This window comes from Mastomys coucha, unplaced genomic scaffold, assembly GCF_008632895.1.
Source record: "Mastomys coucha isolate ucsf_1 unplaced genomic scaffold, UCSF_Mcou_1 pScaffold18, whole genome shotgun sequence".
NCBI lineage: Eukaryota > Metazoa > Chordata > Mammalia > Rodentia > Muridae > Mastomys > Mastomys coucha.
The window spans coordinates 7564071-7583267 of NW_022196900.1; the positions used below are offsets into that span (position 1 = coordinate 7564071).

Below are 19197 nucleotides of genomic sequence, written 5' to 3' on the forward strand. Positions count from 1 at the left end.
GAAGGCAGAAAGCTGGTTCCCGAACACCGGCCATGACTGGACAACTCTGCTGGGGGAACACCTGTGGGTGGTGCAACCAGGCTTTGAGATAGGCCCTCCAAACCCTTTCAGACCATTTTACTGACAGGAGCCATGCCCAGCACCGGTGGCAGAGGAGTGGTTATGCCAACATTGTGGTGGAGCCTAGTAGTACGCACAGCCTGGCTACATCCTCACACCTACATTGCTAGTGTGGCAAAAGTTGCCTCACGCCACCTGTGTCCGCGAACCCATGTTCTCGTTCTATCCTTGTAGCTTTCAGGGATCACAAAGGCACAGAACCAGGAGCTGAGGGGAGTTATTCCAGCCCCTATTGGTGATCAGGTCTGGCACCAGTCTCAGACGGTGAGCCTCAGGGCTATCTCCTGCCCTTCCAGCTATCTCTCACCCTTCCGTGGCTCACCACGAGGAGAAACTAGAGCTGAGGCAGAGGGTACAGGGCAAGAGAGCTGCAGGGTGTTCCTCCCAGCAGGGCACTGTTCCAGAGGCCGCTCCCACAGAGCCCCGCCCACTCTCCAGCTCCCAAGAGACCCGCCTGCTGTAGCTTTTACTTTCCATTCTGGAGGCCCTGGGCCCAGTTGATTGGCTGCAGGCTGGCCTGGCTTCCTGCTCCAGCACCTCTGATTGGCTCTTCTGTCCTGCACAAACCGTGCTCTCTCCCTCCAGCTGAAAACCCAGGTCTCCTATGCAATGAGACCCATGATAAATTATTTCCCCTTCCCACCCTCTCTTCCCATATATCTCTCTTCCCTTTCTCATGAGGACAGATTCTCGTGTACAGTAGGCTCCCCTTGAACACGAGGCTGAGGATACCTTGGTTCTTGAGTCTCTGGCCTCTCCCTAGTTCTAGGATTATAAGTGTTCATCACCACCCTGGCTGGTTTTATGGAGGCCTATAGGTGCTGAACTCGGGTCTGTACAAAAGCATTTGGTCAGCTACACAAAGGTAGACTTGAAAGACTGTTTCTCTCTGCTTTGGTTTTTTTGTTCGTATTTTCTTTTTTGAGATAGAGTCTCACTACATTGCCTAGGCTGGCCTTGAACTCCATGGTTCAATCTGTCCTCCTGTCTCAGCTTCCCATGCAGCCTGGACTACAGGGAGTATCATTTTGTCTGGCTTAGACATGCATCTCTTATGGGTCCTTCAGTTGTGACAGACTGCACATTCTAAATCCTTCATCATGTTTGCTTCAGCAGGCCCATACAGTCTCTCTCTCTCTCTCCCTCTCTCTCTCTCTCTCTCTCTCTCTCTCTCTCTCTCTCTGCCCCACTTCCCACTTTTCTCCTCTATTTATAGAGTATCAGAGTATGACATAGTGGCCCATGCCTGTACTCCCAGTGCCTCTCTCTCCTCTCTCTCTTCCCACTTTTCTCCTCTATTTATAGAATATCTGAGTATGACATAGTGGCATATGCCTGTACTCCTAGCATCTGAGAGAATGAAACAGGAGAAAGGTTAGAGGCAACCTGGGCATTGTGGTGAATTGCTTGCAATTCCAGCAGTCAGGAAGCTGAGGCAGGTTGATTCTCATAAATTCAAGCCTGGTCTACCCAGTGACTTCAAGAGCAGCCTAAGGGCCGGGCAGTGGTGGCATATGCCTTTAATCCCAGCACTTGGGAGGCAGAGACAGGCGGATTTCTGAGTTCAAGATCAGCCTGGTCTACAGAGTGAGTTCCAGGACAGCCAGGGCTACAGAGAGAAACCCGGTCTCGAAAAACAAACAAACAAAACAATAACAACAACAACAAGAGCAGCCTAGATCATAGAGAAATACCCTGAAGTTGGCATAAATTGCACACACCTTTAGCCCAGGAGGCAGAGGCAGGAGGATCTCTGAGTTCAAAGTCAGCCAGGTCTATAGAGCTAGTTCTAGCACATTCAGGGGTTCACAGAAAAACAACAAAGAGGTTAAACAAGGGCTGGTTGTGGTTCAGTGGGTAAAGGCACTTGCCACCAAGTCTGCCAACATGAATGGAATCCCTGAGATCTACATGGTAGGAGAGACCCAACTTCTGTGAGTTGCTGCCCTCTGAACTCCATATGTGGACTGTGGCATGCATATTCATACATACACACACTCTCTCTCTTTCAAGTAAAATATAATAAAACTGCTTAAACAAAGACATAAAAAATGAGTATAGGGACTGGGGAGACTAAATGCTTGCTGCTCAGGCATGAGGACCTGAGTTCAAATCTCCAGGACTAACAGCTAGGCGTGGGCAGGAGAGATGGCTCAGCAGTTAAGAACACTTGCTGCTCTTACAAAGGACCTGGGTTTGCTTCCCAGCACCTACATGGTGGTTCATAACAATCTGTAACTCCATTTCTAGGACCTCCACAGACAATACACGCATGTAGTACATATACACAAAGGCAAAACACGCATACACATAAAATAAAGATGAATTAAAAAAAAAAAAGCTGGGAGTGGCAGATTGCATCTGTGATTCCAGTATGAGGAGGCAGAGACAGGCAGATCCCTGGAGCCCTGGAGCTTGAAGGCCAGTCACCATAGTTGAACCTGTGAGCTTGGCATTCAGTGCCTGTCTGAAGAACCAAGGAGAGTGACTGAGGAAGATGCTTAAAGTTGACCTCTGGCCCCCATGATCACACGCACATACATGTACACTCATCTGCATGAATACATCTCTGAACACATACACACAAGGCCAACCTTGAAGACACAGGCTGCTGGTAAAGCCCTATCCCCAAACAACAAGTAAACTTCACTGCACGAAACGGGAGATTTGGCTGGACTGTGGTGGCGCGCGCCTTTAATCCCAGCACCTGGGAGGCAGAGGCAGGTAGATTTCTGAGTTCGAGGCCAGCCTGGTCTACAGAGTGAGTTCCAGGACAGCCAGGGCTATACAGAGAAATCCTGTCTCAACAAAACAAAACAAAACAACAAAACAAAAACAACCAAAACCCCAAACAAGATGGGAGATTCAGAGAGAACAGCGTCGTTGGGTCACTGCTGTCCAGGACTGGTGTGAAGGAGCATCTAGGGCTACAGGAGAGTGTAGGGTTACCCCTGCCACATGAATGTACCGCAGGGAAGCGCGCAGGGTGTGAGCTGGAGATTGACAACCATGGCTTTCACGGTCCCCTGGAAAGGCGTGTTTCATTGGGCTGGGTTATTGGCTTCTGCACAATAGACTTTGGACTGACCACATCTGAACCTGATTTCTGATTACAAAGCTCCATGGGTTAGTTTCCACATCAAAGGGAACTTTCCCCGGGTAGGCCCTGAAGTCCAGAGTTGCTTTCTCTGCCACAGATGACACCAGCCAGTGTTCAGCAGAAGGTTTGTGCCCTGTCTGATGTAAAACACTGAGAAAAGTTTTGAGGAGGATTGAGTTAGGTGGTAGAGTGCTGCTCTTGCGGAGGTCCTGAATTTGGATCCGAGCAACCACATCCACATTGGGCAGCTCTGTCATGACAACCGCCTGCATGCAGTTCCAGCTCTGAGTGATCTAATGCCCTATTCTGGCATTTGTGGGCATCCAAAAACATGTGGCAGATACAAACACACACACACACACACTAAAATAAATTAAAAATAGATTAAAACATACAGAGTTTGAATACTATGTGTGGAATATATTGAATACTATAGATACTGATCAAAGAAAGGGGTCTAAATAAACCAAGGGGCATCCTGTGTTCATAAATTTGGAAGTAATGTCGCTCAGGCTAGCCTTGAACTTGTGATCCTTCGGTCTCAGCCTCCCATGTTGTAGAATTGTAAGTGAGTACCATCTCTGGGTGTTTGTTTGTTTGTTTGGTTTTGTGTTTTGTTTTGTTTTGTTTTGTTTTTGGCTCTTTCTTCCTGAGACAGAATCATCTCTCACATCGTATGACCAGGATGCTCTGCAACACACTATGTAGCTCAGGCTAGCCTCAAACTTGCAGCAAGCCTCCTGCTTTAGTATCAGGGTGTTGGGGTTGCAGGTGTGGGCCTCCACACCCAGCAAAAGAGCCCAAATTGGAATAGCAAAGCAAGGCCATCAATTATTTCAAGACCTATTATCAGCGATATTGATCCTAACCATGTAGAGACATGGTTTACAGATGCACATAAACAATCATAAACTACTGTAGACTTACGTGCTGAGCTGACACAGATGCTATTAGAGTCTGTGCTCGGCACTGAAGGACAGTTAGGTGTCATCGAGGCAACCCTTAGCCGATAGTGAGGTGAAGGGACAGTCTATTTCTCCACAGGACCTTCGTAGTTTCCTGTGAATCTAGAAGCGCTTCAAAGTAAAATGTTGAAGAGCTGCTGACACTTGCTTCGCTCTTCCCTTTGACTCTGGTGCATGTAGCCCGGGGAGAAGACACTTCTCTGTGATCGCTTGCTGGGTCCTTTGGAACTGATTGATCATTTGGAGCCCAGAACCTTGCTGTTTTTAAACTTTTATTTATTACTGTATGTGTGTGTTGTGTGTGAGGACAGCTGTGTGTGGAGGACAGAGGACAACTTTTGGAAGTCTGTTCTCTACTACTGTGAGATCTGGGGCTTGAACTCAGGTTGCCAGACTTGGACAGCAAGTGCTGAGCCATCTCATTTGTCCCCCTGCTTTTCTATCTATCTATCTATCTATCTATCTATCTATCTATCTATCTATCTATCTATCTATCTATCTATGAGACATGGTCTTGTTTTATGCTCTGGCCTGGAACTCCATAGTAGATCAGACTTGCCTCAAACTTGGGCTGATCTTGCCTCAAAAACGCCGGGATTACAAGTATGTAGCACCATGCCCAGCCAGTCCTGCTCTTAGAGACTTGAGGGTCACCATTACTAATTAAGTTAGGGCCACTGATATGACCTGTGAAGATTCTCAGAACACCAGGACCTCTTGCTCTTTGATTAATAATAGAAGTTAGGAACTGGGGAGCCAATTTTGTACTCCTGTGTGGTGGTGGTGGCGGCGAAGGTGGTGCATACCTGTTATCCTAGTAACTCAGAAGGCTGAGGCAAGAGGATTTGAATTTGAAGGAAGAAGTAATCCTGGCCTATGAAGTGGAGATTCTGAATAAACCAACCAACCAACCAACTAACCAACCAACCAACCAACCAACCAATCAAACAACCAACTAACCAACCAACCAACCAAGTGATCCTGGCCTTAACTAAGGCCTGTAACCCCAAATACTCAGGAAGCTAAGGCTTCATGAGTTCAAGGCCATCCGGAGACAGAGTAAGTTCAAGTCTAGTTAGTTAGCTTAATAAGACCCTGCCTCAAGACAGAAATGTTTCCTATGCTCCATGTTCCTTTATGTAACCACAATTGAACTCATTGGTACCCACATAAACAGGGAATGGCTAGTTGGGAATCAGTGGGAGGAGACAAGGGAGGGAAATGGGTAAATGTGATCCAGATACATTCTATACATGTCTGAAAATGTAGGAAGTCCATCATTGTGTATAGTTTATCCCTGCCAATAAAATCCTTTTTAAAAAGAGACTTTACAGAGAGTCCAATTTTAATAAAAAAAATTCACATTTTCACTCCACTCTCAAATAAGGTAAAGAGAGGTCTGGGAATGTAAACAGCCCAGTGGGAAAAACACTTGCCTACCATGTGCGTGACCCTGGGGTCAATCTGTAGTACACAATAAAAGAAATAACACGGTATGAAGGGGTAAGGCTGAAGGAAGCGTGTATCTAGGGACTAGACTTACATACACTCTATGTCTCATGGCCAAGAACCTTAAGAGTTGCTTGCCTGCCCTGTGAGCTGTTTTGCTTTCCTTACGGCAGTTTGGGGTGTGTGAGGATAGAGGGCCAAGTTCCTCTGGTCTTGCTGAGCCCTGGCTTTGGTGGACGTGGGGAAGCTGGACCACTGCCCAGTGAGGTATGGGGCAGAGGCTGAGGCTTCACAAAGTGTGAGAAACAGACCCTCAGGGCCACTCACCTGCATGCGTGCTTTCTGTGTGACCTTGTACTAAAATTTATAATTTTGTGTTCTTTCAAGACCCTTTAAGTTATAGGTGCTCCAAAGCCTACCAGCTTGGTTTAAGGCTAGTCCTTGTTTTCCTGAGGCATCACATTAGGATACTTAGACCCTGGTGGGGATATGTGGACATCTGCATTGAGAAAAAAAAAAAAGATGGGTGCACTTGCCTTGAGCCTTTCCCCAGCGTCTTCCAACTGGGCTATGTTGTCAGCATGTTGCCTCTTCTTGGTTGCCAAACACTCTAAACAGTCCTGGATTAGTTTCTGTGAGAAGGGTCAGGAGAAAAAGGGAAACTGTCACTTTTAAGCTAATGAGCTTCGAGCTTTGGTTCTCTCCACCACGGATTGAACTCCAAGCTTTGTAACAGGACCTCCACCTGCTGAGCCACTTCACTAGCCTGCAGCCCCTGAATTCTTTTTCAGCAGGAGTGTCTGGGGCACTGGAGGTGGGTAGTTTGCCCAGAGTCAAGTGGTGAGGTGCAGGGTGAGCAGAGACTCTGCCCCCCCACCCCCAGTCTCAAGCCTTTGTCAGGGATGCCCCCAGCCTAGATGCCTGTCTGCTATTTCTGTATGTCTGCTTTCAGAAGTAGCTATTTTTCTAAATACGTGATTTGGGTCTCTTCCATCCAAGGGTAGCCATTTCCACCTTAGCCTTGTCTACAGATGGTCTTCCACTTGGCACCTGGGCCTAACTCATAAAAACAGGGATGGGGTTCTGGACTTTTTTTTTTTAAAAAGAATTATTTATTTTATGTATATGAGTACACTATAGTTGTCTTCAGACACACCAGAAGATGGTGTCAGACCCCATTAGGTGGTTGTGAGCCACCATGTGGTTGCTGGGAATTGACTGCTCTGGAAGAGCAGTCAGTGCTCTTAACCACTGATCCATCTCTCCAGCCCCTCGGGACTGGACTCTTAATCAGCCAAGAGTAATACTAAGGCATGGCAATTTCCAGGGGAGAGCTAGAAGCTCAAGGAAGCTGGCAGGCATACGAGCTCTCCAGGAAGAATAAACTTAGGTCCTAGTCCTTGTCCTACAGCCATACGCTCAAAATCTGTTTCCTCCGTCGCAAGCACGGACGCTGTGTGGAGTAAATGAGATCGGAGTGGCTGGCCAACAGCGCATGCTCAGTACAGGCCCTTTTGCCATTTTAGCACCCAACAAGCATTCGCTGTGGTGGTGAATGGGCTTTATTGAAAGAGGAAACTGGGGGTAGGGAAGGGGGTCAGCCTTGGCCTCCGCTTCTACATACTCATCTACTGTGACACCTAAGCCACCTCTTCTCCAAGCAGGCCCAAGGATACCCCAGCTTTCTGGTTTGGGCCCTCCCCCTCCAGCCACTGGAATTTCTGTCTCCTGATCCCACAAAATTCTATTTACCCTTCAAAGCCATGTCCGCGCAATGGCACTTCCCTGGGGAAGGCTTGCGTGGCTTCCTGCCCCATGCTCTATTTCCTGGCTCTCACCGATCACCACCCTGCGCTCCCTAGTATGATATCTAGTGCATTGCAATGCTAACTACCTTTCCCCTGACCAGCCAGGCCACTCATCCAGATGCAGGGAAGATCTGACTTATTATGACTTGGCTCACAGTACAAAGCATTATGCTGAGTGTGTGTTTGATAAAGGAATGGCTCTGTCAATAGGTAGAGGAAGGGTGCCTGGGCTGATGCATTGGTGACTTGAATAAGCCTCGGGTCTCGGAATAGCAGCATTTGAGGATCATTATTAACAGTCATTTCACAGGTGAGGAAGGTAGGTTCTGGAAGCAGGGGCAGGACTCCGCTAGTCAGACTGTCCTCGCACAGGCCCGATTCAGCTTGGAGTTGTAGACTTGTCAAGGGTGGTTTAAGTCAGGGGAGAGCAGAAAGGAAGGTGCTCTGGGCAGAATTAAAACTTCTTGGAGATGAACATGATAAAATCAGGCCGGAGGATTCGGAAGGTTCTGGCAAGTTTGCCTTCCTCAAATACAGAGATGAGAATAGGTTGTGCAGAGCCAGGGCTGCCTGCTGTCTGCCTATCTTCTATAGAAGATAAGGCTGGGATTAACAAGCCTTTGCTGTGGGTGGGATGGGGAGGGGACCGTGGCGTGTTTGCATAGGGGGAGGAGCCGGATTCAAGGCAGGAAGAGGACCTTAACTGACTTTGCAAAATAATATAGGCCGTCAGGCCCCAGTTCAGAATGGCCTTTTATGAACTCCAAGGTCCAGAGACATTTCCAGGCTTCACGGAGCACACGCATACCTACAGTTTTCTTTTTCTACAATCTGGTCTTTTGAGATAGTCTCTCTACATAGCACAGGTTGGCTTTAAACTCTCCATTTCCCATCTTCATTCTCCCTGGTGTTCTGTTAGTCGAACGTCCCCCGCGTCCTCGACTCTGCCCTAGCAGAAGCGGTATAGGACACGAGCCTCCCAGTACCCCAAGCCAATCTTGGGAAGCTTCCCTGGGTAGTTTGAGCAACCTTTGCACTTCCATGGGGTTCTGCCTCCCGATCTTACGTCTACTATCTAGGGGACCTCAGGGCCCCCTAAAATTCCCGGGTCCTAACGGGATTTGGCGGGAAGACTCGGGCTGGCGCTCCCTCGCCGGTGACTCCTGGGCTCAATCTCCGCCCGCCCAGACCTGCGGTGCACGCCCTCGCGGCTTCCCACCTGCACGCGCGCAGCTTCCTCCTCGGCCAGGCCCACCGGGTGGCCGCGGTGCGCACCCAGAACCGGGCAGAGCGCGCACACGCAACGGCCGCAGCGGCGACAAAAGAGCTCAGCCGGGCGTTCGCTGTGCTCCGGACAACGCCAGCCACACGCCCCGTCGGGCTGAACGGGCGCCCGCGCCTCGGCAGTCCTGCTCGTCATTCTCAGTAGCAACCGCTGTGCAGTGTGGTCGGTAAAGGTTGGTGCAGAAATCGAAACCTTGCTCGGGGCGGGGCGGGCGACCCAGCTCCCCAGTGGCAAGCTGGAGGGGCAATGACCTGCGGGAGAGCTGATACTTGGCCCCGCCTAGTGCTGGGTCCGCCGCACGATGTCCTTCCACTCTCTCTCCCTGAGGAGGAGGAAGAGGCCACTATATATGGAAACACGGGTGCATACACAGATGGGCTCACTGGAAGTGGGGCTTCCCCGCTTGGTGATACTGGACTTCTGGCCAACTGCGGAGATGCGTGGAAGGTGGTGTGGCCTGCTCAGAGGGCCAACATTTCCTACACCTTACTTGTTCTTTTCCTTTAGTGCTTCCTCCCTATGATCAGCCTTGCAGGAACAAGTAGGGGTCGGGAGGTGAGGTTGGAACAGACTTCCAGAAACCCCAGTTATGTCCAGGCTAAAACTTCAAAGCCTCAAGGCCCCTGAAGATGCTCTGATCTCTCTTGCCCTGATGGGTGGATGACCCACCCTGTTTCCAGCCTGGGGATTTTGTAGTTCCTGCTTGAGGTATAGCTGCTGTTCACTGTCACCCATTTACTTGGAGGTTTGGCTTCTCCCCTCCTTCAGGAAGCCGCCTTCTCCAGAGCACCCTGATCACCCTGCCCCATCCTTCCCGAATTCTCTCAACCACAAGTAGAAAGGCTTCAAGGGTCTGAGGACCTTACCGACCAGTTTGCCAACCAGGGTATCACATGGTCCAGATACCTAGTACTAAATTGGTATTTGTAGTACAAATTAACAAAAGGAAATCGCCAAGCATTGCAACATCGAGTCTGGTGTTTTATTATTATTTTGGATGAGGCAGAGTCTCAGACTCTTTGTCCAGGCTGGTTTGAAATTCTCAATCCTTCTGCCTTAGCCTTCCACGCACTGGGATTACACATGGGAATTACCACCCACGGTTGATTGTCATATTTAACTTTTATTTCTTAATTATTATTATTATTATTTTTTTTTTACAAAGGTACAAGGAATTTAAGAAACATTCAAACAGCCACTCAAACAGCTTCAGGCACGGTTTCATATGAAAAACGTAGGTCCGTTTCTCCATTCCCGTTTCCCTCTGGGACACGACCTCAAGTTTTGTTCCAGGAAGCAGGATTACTGTAAAGTTAAGGTGGGTACAAGCTCATCTCCAAGCACTCTCCGTCATCCACACAAAGTTCCTGAGTCAACAGAAAGGGAGCGCCCAAGGCATGACATAAGGAGACGAGGGCGAGAGGCAGGCGGATTTCTGAGTTCGAGGCCAGCCTGGTCTACAGAGTGAGTTCCAGAACAGCCAGGGATACACAGAGAAACCCTGTCTCGAAAAAACAAAAAACAACAAACAAACAAACAAAAAAAATGAGGGTTGCTTTGCTGCTTGGGTGGACACTGTCTTAGTGGGCAGTGTTGTTCCATTAGCTCAAGAAGATAAACACATAATGTTAAAAAAAAAAGATGACAAATATCCCTCTCCCTTGCTATGAAATAATTTAAATAATTTATTCTAGATGTAAAAAAAAAAACCCAACAAAACAAGAAACAACAAATAAATTTGTTCATAGCCGCCTGTGACCTGTTCCTGAATGTGAGGTCTGGGTCTGGGTCCCTTACAGTAGGGATAGCTTTCTTGAGGGGACGGTGTTGTATAGAGACGTGATGGGAAGCTCCCGGGACCCCATCCCTAGCCACACCTAAGTGGCAGCCAGTGGTTTTGGGCTGGTTTCTCCACTATGAGGCCATCCTGCCTTCTGAACATGGGGTTGGAGCTTTACAAACTGACATACTAGTCACAAATGAAAGGAGAGAGAGAAGAGCCCCATCCCAGGAGCTCCAGGTCCCTGCCATTGCCTGGAGCCTCTCGGGAGTACAAATAAGTCGAGCGAGCATAGCTAGCTCATCACTGGGTACAGAGTCCTAGTGTAGTGTAGGGATGGAGAATAAACCGAGGAGCACAGGACTCTGGTGTGTGCAGATACCAGCGATGGTGAGTGGGAGTCATGTGGGAGTCAGCTTTGTACTGTTTCCATTGCCAATACAGGAGCAGGATGCTAGCCAAAAGTGTCTCCATCCCCATGTACAGAAGCCACCTAGACAGCTTGTCCAGAGGGCTACACCCTCCACTGCAGGGTCAGCTTCAGTGGGCAGGTCTGGTCATCAGTAGGTGCATCCAGAGGACAATGTGGGCTGTAACCTGTTAGCCTGGATGGCCCCTGCAATTCTCTATTGAGCTCCAGCATGACCCTGAGTGATGGGGGGAAACACTATCTGTCCAGAGGGGAGTCGGGGAGGGGGTAACTCTGTCTGCCTGTCCAGGGGGCATGAGGGAGGGGTACCTCTTGTAGTAAGCCTTGTCTCAAGTTCTTCTCAGGTACCAGCTGGGCTTGCTGTGCACCAAGAAAGAAAAGAGCTTTAGAACCGGACACAAGACACACAAGGGAGGGCCGCAGGCTTTCAGACCAGGTGCCACCTGGACCCAGTGCAGTCAACAAGAGCCCTTACTGGTGGCTGGCCACGGGGCTTTGCCACATCCAGTGCTGGGTCCCCTACCTCCCAGAGGACTTTAGATACTCTGGTTAGAAGTCTGTTTCTGCCCTCCTGGGGTCAACAGACATGGACTCAGCTCTGAGGTCTGTGTCCCCACCTATGGAACAATCTAACCACATGTGGCTGATTCTGGTTGGAAGGATGGGTTTGGCCGCCTGCCTATGGTTTAGAATCGGGCCAAATCTTCACTCTGGGAGGTCATAGCTCCTCACCAACCCTTAAAACCAGAATTCAGCAGAAGGTAGGGTGTAATCTAAGCCAGCCAGGGCAGGAACTGCAGCTTCGAGAAGGCGACAGGAAAGCGGCACCATGTCCCACTGGGATCTCTTTCAGCAACTGAGAGTTTTGTTTTCTTGGTATAAAATATAGAAATAGTGATTGTTCTCGGGGACTTGCGGTTTGGTTCTGGGCCTCTCCACCGAGCCTAGCGGTCGGTGTCCCTGAGGGCAAGGATGGAGGAGACCTGTGCTCAGAACTGTCCTAAGACCATCCGCAGGTTTTTGATCTCCAGTTCCAGCTGCTTGGTCTGGACCTCTCTCTGGATTAACAGCTCCCGGAGCCTCCGGATCTCCTCCTGTTGCCGGTAGAACATCTGCAACAGCTGTGAAGCACAGAGCAGAGGGTGAGGTCATCGGGGTGGCTGGGATAGGCAACAGCACAGATACTAAGCCACAAACTTTTGACTTGGTGGCAGTGGTTAAATTATTAGCAAGGGACAGTCACTTCTGAGCCGTGACGAAAGCCTTGCTTGCTTTACCCAACAGTGAAGTTTAGATAGCTTGCATGTATCCTATTTCTCCTTCCCAGATCCCTGAGGAGTAGAGCAAAGGACCTGAAGCCTAAAAACTATTTTTTTTGTTGCTTTTTTTTTTTCCAATCACAGGACTATGTAGTTAATACTAACAACTTAGCAGGATCTAGAATCACCTATGGAGTCTCTAGATTGAGTTAACTGAAGGGGAGGACCCACCCTAATTGTGGGTAGCATTAACAAATGGGCTGGGATCCTGGGCTGAAAGCTGAGCGCCAGCGCCCATCTCTCTCCGCCTCTGGCTTGTGGATGCCATGTAACCCACTGCTCTAAGCTGCTGCTGTGCCTTCCTCACCATGTTGGGCTGTGCCCTGGAACTGTGAGCCCAAATAAACTTCCTTTAAGTTGCTCCTGCTTTGTCGCAGCAGCAGCAGCAATAAAAAGTTGCTAACACACAGGCAAGTTACCTCCCCGGTCCTGAGTCCGTTTTCTCCTCTGGGAAGTGAAAGCTAATCCCTCACCATAATTATCACCGTACAGAATTGCCATTAGATGCTGGGCACCCCAAGGGTCTCTGTTATTCCCCCAAATGCCTGTGACATCTCCTTAGGGTTGCAGTGTTAGTACCTCTTTTCGGGTGTGGGAACTGAAGCTGAGGTTGTTTCCATTAGCAATCTGTCCACAGCGGTACTACAACAACCTCACACACAGTAGATGCTTAACACACACGGACTCGGAAAAACAGGTCTCAAAAACTCAGTGCAGTGCTAGGACTGTAACGGCACCAAGCCATATCTTCTGCCTTTCATAGAAGTCCTCACGGCATTATACACGTCCATCATATTGGTAAATGGCTGCTATTCAGAGCCCAAGTGGTGACTGAATTCACTAAGCCTGCTAAGGCCCAGCCCAGGCCATGCGGCTGGCTCCCTCCTGTCATTTCTTGCAGCCCACCACCCTCTCCCATCCTGCAGGCCTCTCCCTCCTCCTACCTCATTTTCTGTCTTTGGTGGGGGGCATTCGAAAACATCAAAGCCATTAGTGAGGCAGGACTTCTCCGCCAGCTGACGCTCCGTGGTCCACTTTGATACTTTCTCTTCCAGTAGAGGGAAGGACGCCTGGTCACCATCTTCGGCTGGGTGTGTCATGGGTTCTAAGGGCTGAGGTGGAACTTGGACCATAGAATTGGAGAGGGGTCTCTCTGGAGGCAGTGTCTGGGAGTCTAGCTCAGAGCCGGGTCTAAGGGACATCATGATAGGCCCTGGGGGTGGAAGCAGGAGGTTGTGAAGAGGGCTGAGTGGCCATGGGTAAATGGGTGTGGACACAGGCAGGCACCAGAAACACGGCGGAGGCTTCTGTGGACAGGCATGAACCCATCTCACGGCAACTGGGTACCAACATGTGAAGCCCATGTGTGGGGAAAGGAAGCTAGCATGTAGGAACATCGTACCACATACACTGGAGCTGCCTCCGGATGCTTGAGCTCCTCAAACAAAGCTTGTCCTTTCTCCCTTCGACCCTAGACAGGGCCACACTCTATAGTTCTGGGTGGCCGTGTGTGTATTCACGGTCCTCCTGCCTCAGCTCCCCCAAGGGCATGGACCACCCTGCTTGGCCTTGTCTTTGCTTTGTAAAGAGAGACCCATTATCTTCTGCTATTTATCAAGCAAAAAAAAAATAATTTTTTTTTTTAGGACATCTTCAGGTAAGCGTTGCACACTCAGGGGGGCGGGTCACACACAACTGAGAAGAGAGGCATGTAGAAGTATGCCTCCCATGCTCTAGGGATGCATGAAGTGAAGTGGGGGTGCTGCGGAGGAGCGGACGGGAGCCTGCATTGGCCTCCTCCTGCTTACAAGAACGGGGCAGAATCCGGTCAGGGAATGGTCTATTGTCTAGAGAATCTTGGGCTACAAATAAGCAGAGGAAATGGTGAAGGGGGAGGGGAGTGTGGCTGAGGCACCCAGACACTCTGCAGTCGCATTGGCAGTTTTTCTATGGAGTGATATCCTCTTGTCCAGAAGGAGTTTAGGGACCAGGCTTGGACAAAGCCTCTGCTCTCCTGGCATTATATATATGTAACCAGTCACGGGGTGGAGGTTGAGTGGGGGGCAGGGCTGGCTGACCAGGACCTGTCCCTACAGCACAACAACAAAGATCCAGGCCAACCCACTCAGCTACTTGGGACCTCCAGGACTCCAGTTTCCTAGCCTCTTAGCCTGCTCCCAACCTCCCTCACCTCTGTTCATTCCGCTGAGCCACTCGTGAGCCATCAGGGAGGGCTGGGCCGCTGCGGTGGGCGGATAGATGTCCTCTTGGTAGGATTCTGACTGTAGAAGAAACGTGGACAATGAGGGCTGAGCCTTGGAGTCCCTCTCTTCCAAACCCTGGTGTGAGGAGCCCCTGGGCCAGACACAGCGGCAGAGGTGGGACAAGACTCAGCATTCTAGGTTCCAGGGCAGTTCACACTGACCCTGAGAAGGGCTCCCACAGTATGGGCTGGTTTCTGGGATTCTTGCTCTAGGTGGGCATCTCCCTGAGACAGGCCCACCGACTGCACTCACCCTCCGGGGTACAATCATGGACACCGGCTCGATGAGGCTTTTGGTGGTGATCAGTTTGTAGAAGCGGAAGATCTCGCAGGAAGACACATCGAGACCTCTCTTTGGCATGATACCTGTGGCCAGATGGGCAAGAAGAGATGAGAAATCCTGGCCTGGCTAGGGCTGCAGAGACCCAGTGGGCATGGCAAAGACAGACTGCACACCTATGATCAGAATATGCCCTCCCCGCAAAGCTCTCCTCTGTGAACAGCTCCTGACCAATAGCTGGGCTGGGCTGCCCTGAGCCAGGAAACAAGGCAGGATTCCAGAATCAAGCATTGCTTCCATCTTCCTTCAAGGTTTAACTATTTTAGCTGGATCCTGAAGTCGGTCTACTCTCCCTACGTCCACCCTCACAGGCCTAGAACCTAAATGCTCATTTCGTGTCTTATTTTTGAGACAGGAACTCATGAAAGCCAAGGCTGGCCTCAAACTTAGTTATGTAGCAGGGAGTAGCTTTGAACTCTTGACCCTCCAGCTTTTATCTCCCGAAAGCTCAGATTACTGGTAAATACAGCACAAACCCCCATTTGTTTGTTTTCTTGAGGCAGGGTCTTGCTGTTATGTAATCCAGGCTGGTCATAACCTTCTGATACTTGGGCCTCGGCCTCCTGAGCCTAGGATTACAGATGTATATCATTAGACCTGGCTTTCAAATGTTCCTAATATGGCCACTCCAGTTTTTTTTTTATTTCTCCTTTTGTTTGATACAAGATTGCACATAATCCTGCCATGACCTCAAACTTATTATACAGATGAGGATGACCTTGAATTCCTGATCCTCCTGCCTCCATCAGCCACATGCCTTAGGAATTTGGTAATGCGAGAGGCACCACCAGAGGCAATGCCTTGGACTTCCAGAGCCAAGAGCCTTAACATGCCTTGCTTGTCATAACGCGTTCAAGCTTCAGTACTGATGTCGGTATCAAGAAACAGACGGATATGGCCTACAGACCCCTTGGTCATCCCCTTCCTGTCTGGTGTTTTCCTGCACCAAGGCCTAGCCCTGGTGTCCTGACCCGCACCCACATGGCTTTGGGGTGCCACTCACCGATCCCCTTCTGTGGGTTGTAGGAGCGGTACTCAGTCAGGTAAGTCAGGTGAGGCTTCTCAGTGCTCACCTCATAGTAGCGGATGTTCCCGTCTCCCTGGGGAGGGCAACCGGGAGAGTCAGAGCTGAGTCGTGAGTGCTGCACTGGCCCTGGTGGCTAATAGTAAGACCCTGACCTTCAGAGTGGACAGCTGATGGACCCAGATCATACAGGGACACCAGGAAGCTTTGGCCTTGCCAACTGTCAAGGCTAAGAAGTCCCTGACCAACCACCACAGCCCACCCATGTTTCTCTTGTGCAGAAGCCCTAAGAAAGTTCCCATACGGTAACCCCCTCGGGAGTCAGGATGATTGGCCTCAGACACCACCCCGGCTCTCAGCCATGTGGACATTTTCCATTGTCAGCGTCACTTGGAGGTACTGTTACTGGCATACTGAACAAGGAACAGGGATTCCAGATAATAGGACATCGCTACCCAAGGCAAGCTATTGTGCTTCAAGTTTAAGGACTCCCTGTTGAGAACCACCACTTGGACCAGGAGTTTGGGAGGAACAAGCTTGGCTGGGTGGGTTCACACCAAAGCCCCAGCTTCAGGTGGCCCTAGGGAGCTAGGAAGGAAGGGGGGCCAGTATCTTCTCCACCCTGTGCCTTCAAGGACCCTAAGATGTTTCCTGACCATCCATGGAGCTAAGCTTAGCATATCCCGTCTCCAGTATCGGGGTCCCGAGAGCTGCCCCCCTCCTATGCCAGACTGACCTTCCCCACAATGTACAGCATGCTGGTGTCCGAGTCGAAGAAGGGAAACAGCACACCAGAGGAGCCATCCAGATCCTCCTCCGTGAGGGGCACAGAAAGGTTTTCCTGCAAGGGAAGAGAGACAGTCACTTCTGGAGGATCACTCCTGGAACCCCTGTTGGTCCTGCTGCCCTGGGTGTACGAGTGTGGTTGCTGTCTGAGATGGAAGGCTTGCTGTTCTATAGGACATGTTTTGGGGAGAGGTCCGGGTCCTCAAGGCGGAGTCTGTGGATTATTCTCTGGAGGACATGATATTTATTTAGCACCGTCCCACCCCATTTTGTCAGCATTTTAGGCACTTTTTAAAAAAAAATTTATGTGTATGGGTGTTCTGCCTGTATGTCTGTGCACCATGTGCATGCAGTGTCCAAGGAGACCGGGAGAGGGCGTCAGACTCTCTGAAACTAGAGTTATAGTTGAGAGCTGCCACATGGGTGCTAGGAGCCACACCTTGGAGCTCCACGAGAGCAACACGTACTCTTTGCCCCTGAGTCACCTTTGTCAGCATTTTGTTCCTTTTTTTTAAAGATTTATTTATTTATTTTGTGTATATGAGTACACTGTAGCTGTCTTCAGACACAACAGAAAAGGGCACCAGATCCCATTACAGACGGTTGTGAGCCACTGTGTGGTTGCTAAGAATCGAACTCAGAACCTCTGAAAAAGGAATCAGTACTCTTAACCTCTGAGTCATCTCTCCGGCCCAGCAATTTTGTTCTTAACAAATCTTTTGAAAAAAAAGTCTTTGAAGCCAGGCAGTGGTGGCGCACACCTTTAATCTCAGCACTTGGGAGGCAGAGGCAGGTGGATTTCTGAGTTCGAAGCCAGCCTGGTCTACAGAGTGAGCTCCAGGACAGCCAGGGCTATACAGAGAAACCCTGTCTCGAAAAACCAAAAGAAAAAAGTCTTTGAGATGGGGCTTCACTCTGTAGTCTACATTAGCTAGAACTCAGAGCAATTCTCCTGTCTGGAATTGGTTTTTGTTTTGTTTTGTTTTTCTTTTCTTTTCCTTTTTTCTTTTTCCAGTATTGAAAAATCAAACCCAGAGACTCATGCTATTAGGAAAACACCTTATCACTGAGCTACAAGTCTCTTTTAAAATTGAGAACTGAGAGATGGTGTTGAGGCTGGCCTTGAACTTATTGACCCTGTAACTAAGGCTTTCTAGTACATAAGTTTTCACATGGCCGACTTGAACTTAATATGGAGCCCTCAATCCTCCTGCCTTCATCTCCAAGTGCTAGGTCTGGCTTCCTGTTTATTTTAACAAGGAGACTGATGGCTTTATCCCAGGTAGGTGGGAGGCCCTGCAGTCTGTCCCCAGCACTTGAAAACAAGTAACTGAACAGCTCACCTTCCATCCATAGTGGGCCTTCTATGAGCACTGGACCTGCTCTCCGGATGTCCCCTACCTTCCTCTATCCCGCCCCCCCAAGCTTCTCTTGGGACCCCACCTCCCTCCTGAATAATGAGATTCAGGGCTGGCTGTCCCACTTCTGTTACTCATCCCTGGCCCCAGCCCTGCTACCCTCTGACTGAGTGTGAGGTTTAATGAAGAGGCACCCCGTGTGAGTGAAAAGAGGCTGGGCTGAGCCGCAGGGGGAGGGACAGGCCAGGTGCAGACTCACCTGGTCCCACAGGGCCATCTGCCGGTTGTTCCAGCGGGAGGTACCCGTGGATAGCAGCTTGTTGAGGCTCCCCAGGAACAGTACTTTGTTGGCCCGGTGCCCCTTGTAGTTGGCTTCCTGGAGGGATAGGTGTGGTCAGCGTTGAAAAGCTGCGGGGGCTGGGACTCCCAGCTGCAGATGGGGTGCCCGCCTCCTCACTTGGCTCCTGTGTAACCTTGGTTAATTCCAGGAAGCTGTCAAGTGAAATCTCCCATTCTATTGAGAGCGGTATCTGAATAGAGTCAGGCAAACCTCGGCCCTTTCCACTCTTTTTTTTTTTTTTTAAAGATTTATTTATTTTATATACATGAGTGCACTGTCACTGTCTTCAGACGCACCAGAAGAGGGCATCAGATTCCATTACAAATGGTTGTGAGCCACTGTGTGGTTGCTGGGATTTGAACTCAGGACCCCTCGAAGAGCAGGCAGAGCTCTTAAGGACTGAACCATCTCTCTGCTCTTTTCTTGATACAGGGTCTTATGATGTAGCCCAGGCTGGCCTTGAACCCTTTACTCGTTCTGTCTCAAGATTACAATATGTGCCACCCTACCCTGCTCCATCATGAGCACTTGCCCTGAGTGAGGCAGAAGGACACGGTTGTGTACTGGCACTTGAAACATCCTATTTAATAGCTTCAATGAGGAAGGGTGAGCAGTCCACCGCAGCTTCTGAGCAGAGGCTCAGAAAGCAGAAAATCCTGGCCTAAAGTGGCTCCTGACCCCTGGCCAATGACAGAGAGGAGACACATGGCCAGCTCTGAGGTCAGGTTCACAAGTTCACAGTCCACCTCTCTACACAGGCTAGTCATTTCCTTTCTCTGGCCTTAGTTTCCTCATCTGTAGAGTGGACACAGCATACCTCAACATTCCCT

At 49.8% G+C, this 19197-nt stretch overlaps 2 protein-coding genes and 1 long non-coding RNA gene across 7 annotated transcripts in view; 1 reads left to right on the forward strand and 2 right to left on the reverse strand.

The window, feature by feature from the left end:
* Positions 1–9029, reverse strand: part of Trim14 (tripartite motif containing 14) — a 21811-nt gene extending 12782 nt beyond the window's left edge. The window contains exons 1-2 of the mRNA XM_031377337.1: positions 8662–9029; positions 6171–6266 (exon numbers count right to left, since the gene is read on the reverse strand). Of these exons, the coding sequence (XP_031233197.1) occupies positions 6171–6266; positions 8662–8862 (297 nt within the window). The 5' untranslated portion in view covers positions 8863–9029. The remainder of the gene's footprint in view (positions 1–6170; positions 6267–8661) is intronic.
* Positions 8650–16981, forward strand: LOC116095971. The gene is made up of 2 exons (XR_004120782.1): positions 8650–8899; positions 16165–16981. It is a non-coding gene; the product is annotated as an uncharacterized LOC116095971 (long non-coding RNA).
* The window catches only part of Coro2a (coronin 2A), a 55986-nt gene continuing 46491 nt past the window's right edge, over positions 9703–19197 (reverse strand). For 4 of the 5 annotated variants that reach the window (XM_031377334.1, XM_031377335.1, XM_031377333.1 and 1 more), the window contains 7 exons: positions 18287–18403; positions 16620–16724; positions 15863–15959; positions 14773–14885; positions 14448–14538; positions 13201–13469; positions 9703–12058 (listed from right to left, as the gene is read on the reverse strand). In XM_031377334.1, coding sequence (XP_031233194.1) covers positions 11927–12058; positions 13201–13469; positions 14448–14538; positions 14773–14885; positions 15863–15959; positions 16620–16724; positions 18287–18403 — 924 coding nt within the window. In that variant the 3' untranslated portion in view covers positions 9703–11926. Of the gene's footprint in view, positions 12059–13200; positions 13470–13522; positions 14271–14447; positions 14539–14772; positions 14886–15862; positions 15960–16619; positions 16725–18286; positions 18404–19197 lie in introns of those variants that run through there. The other variant, XM_031377336.1, reaches the window with a different exon arrangement.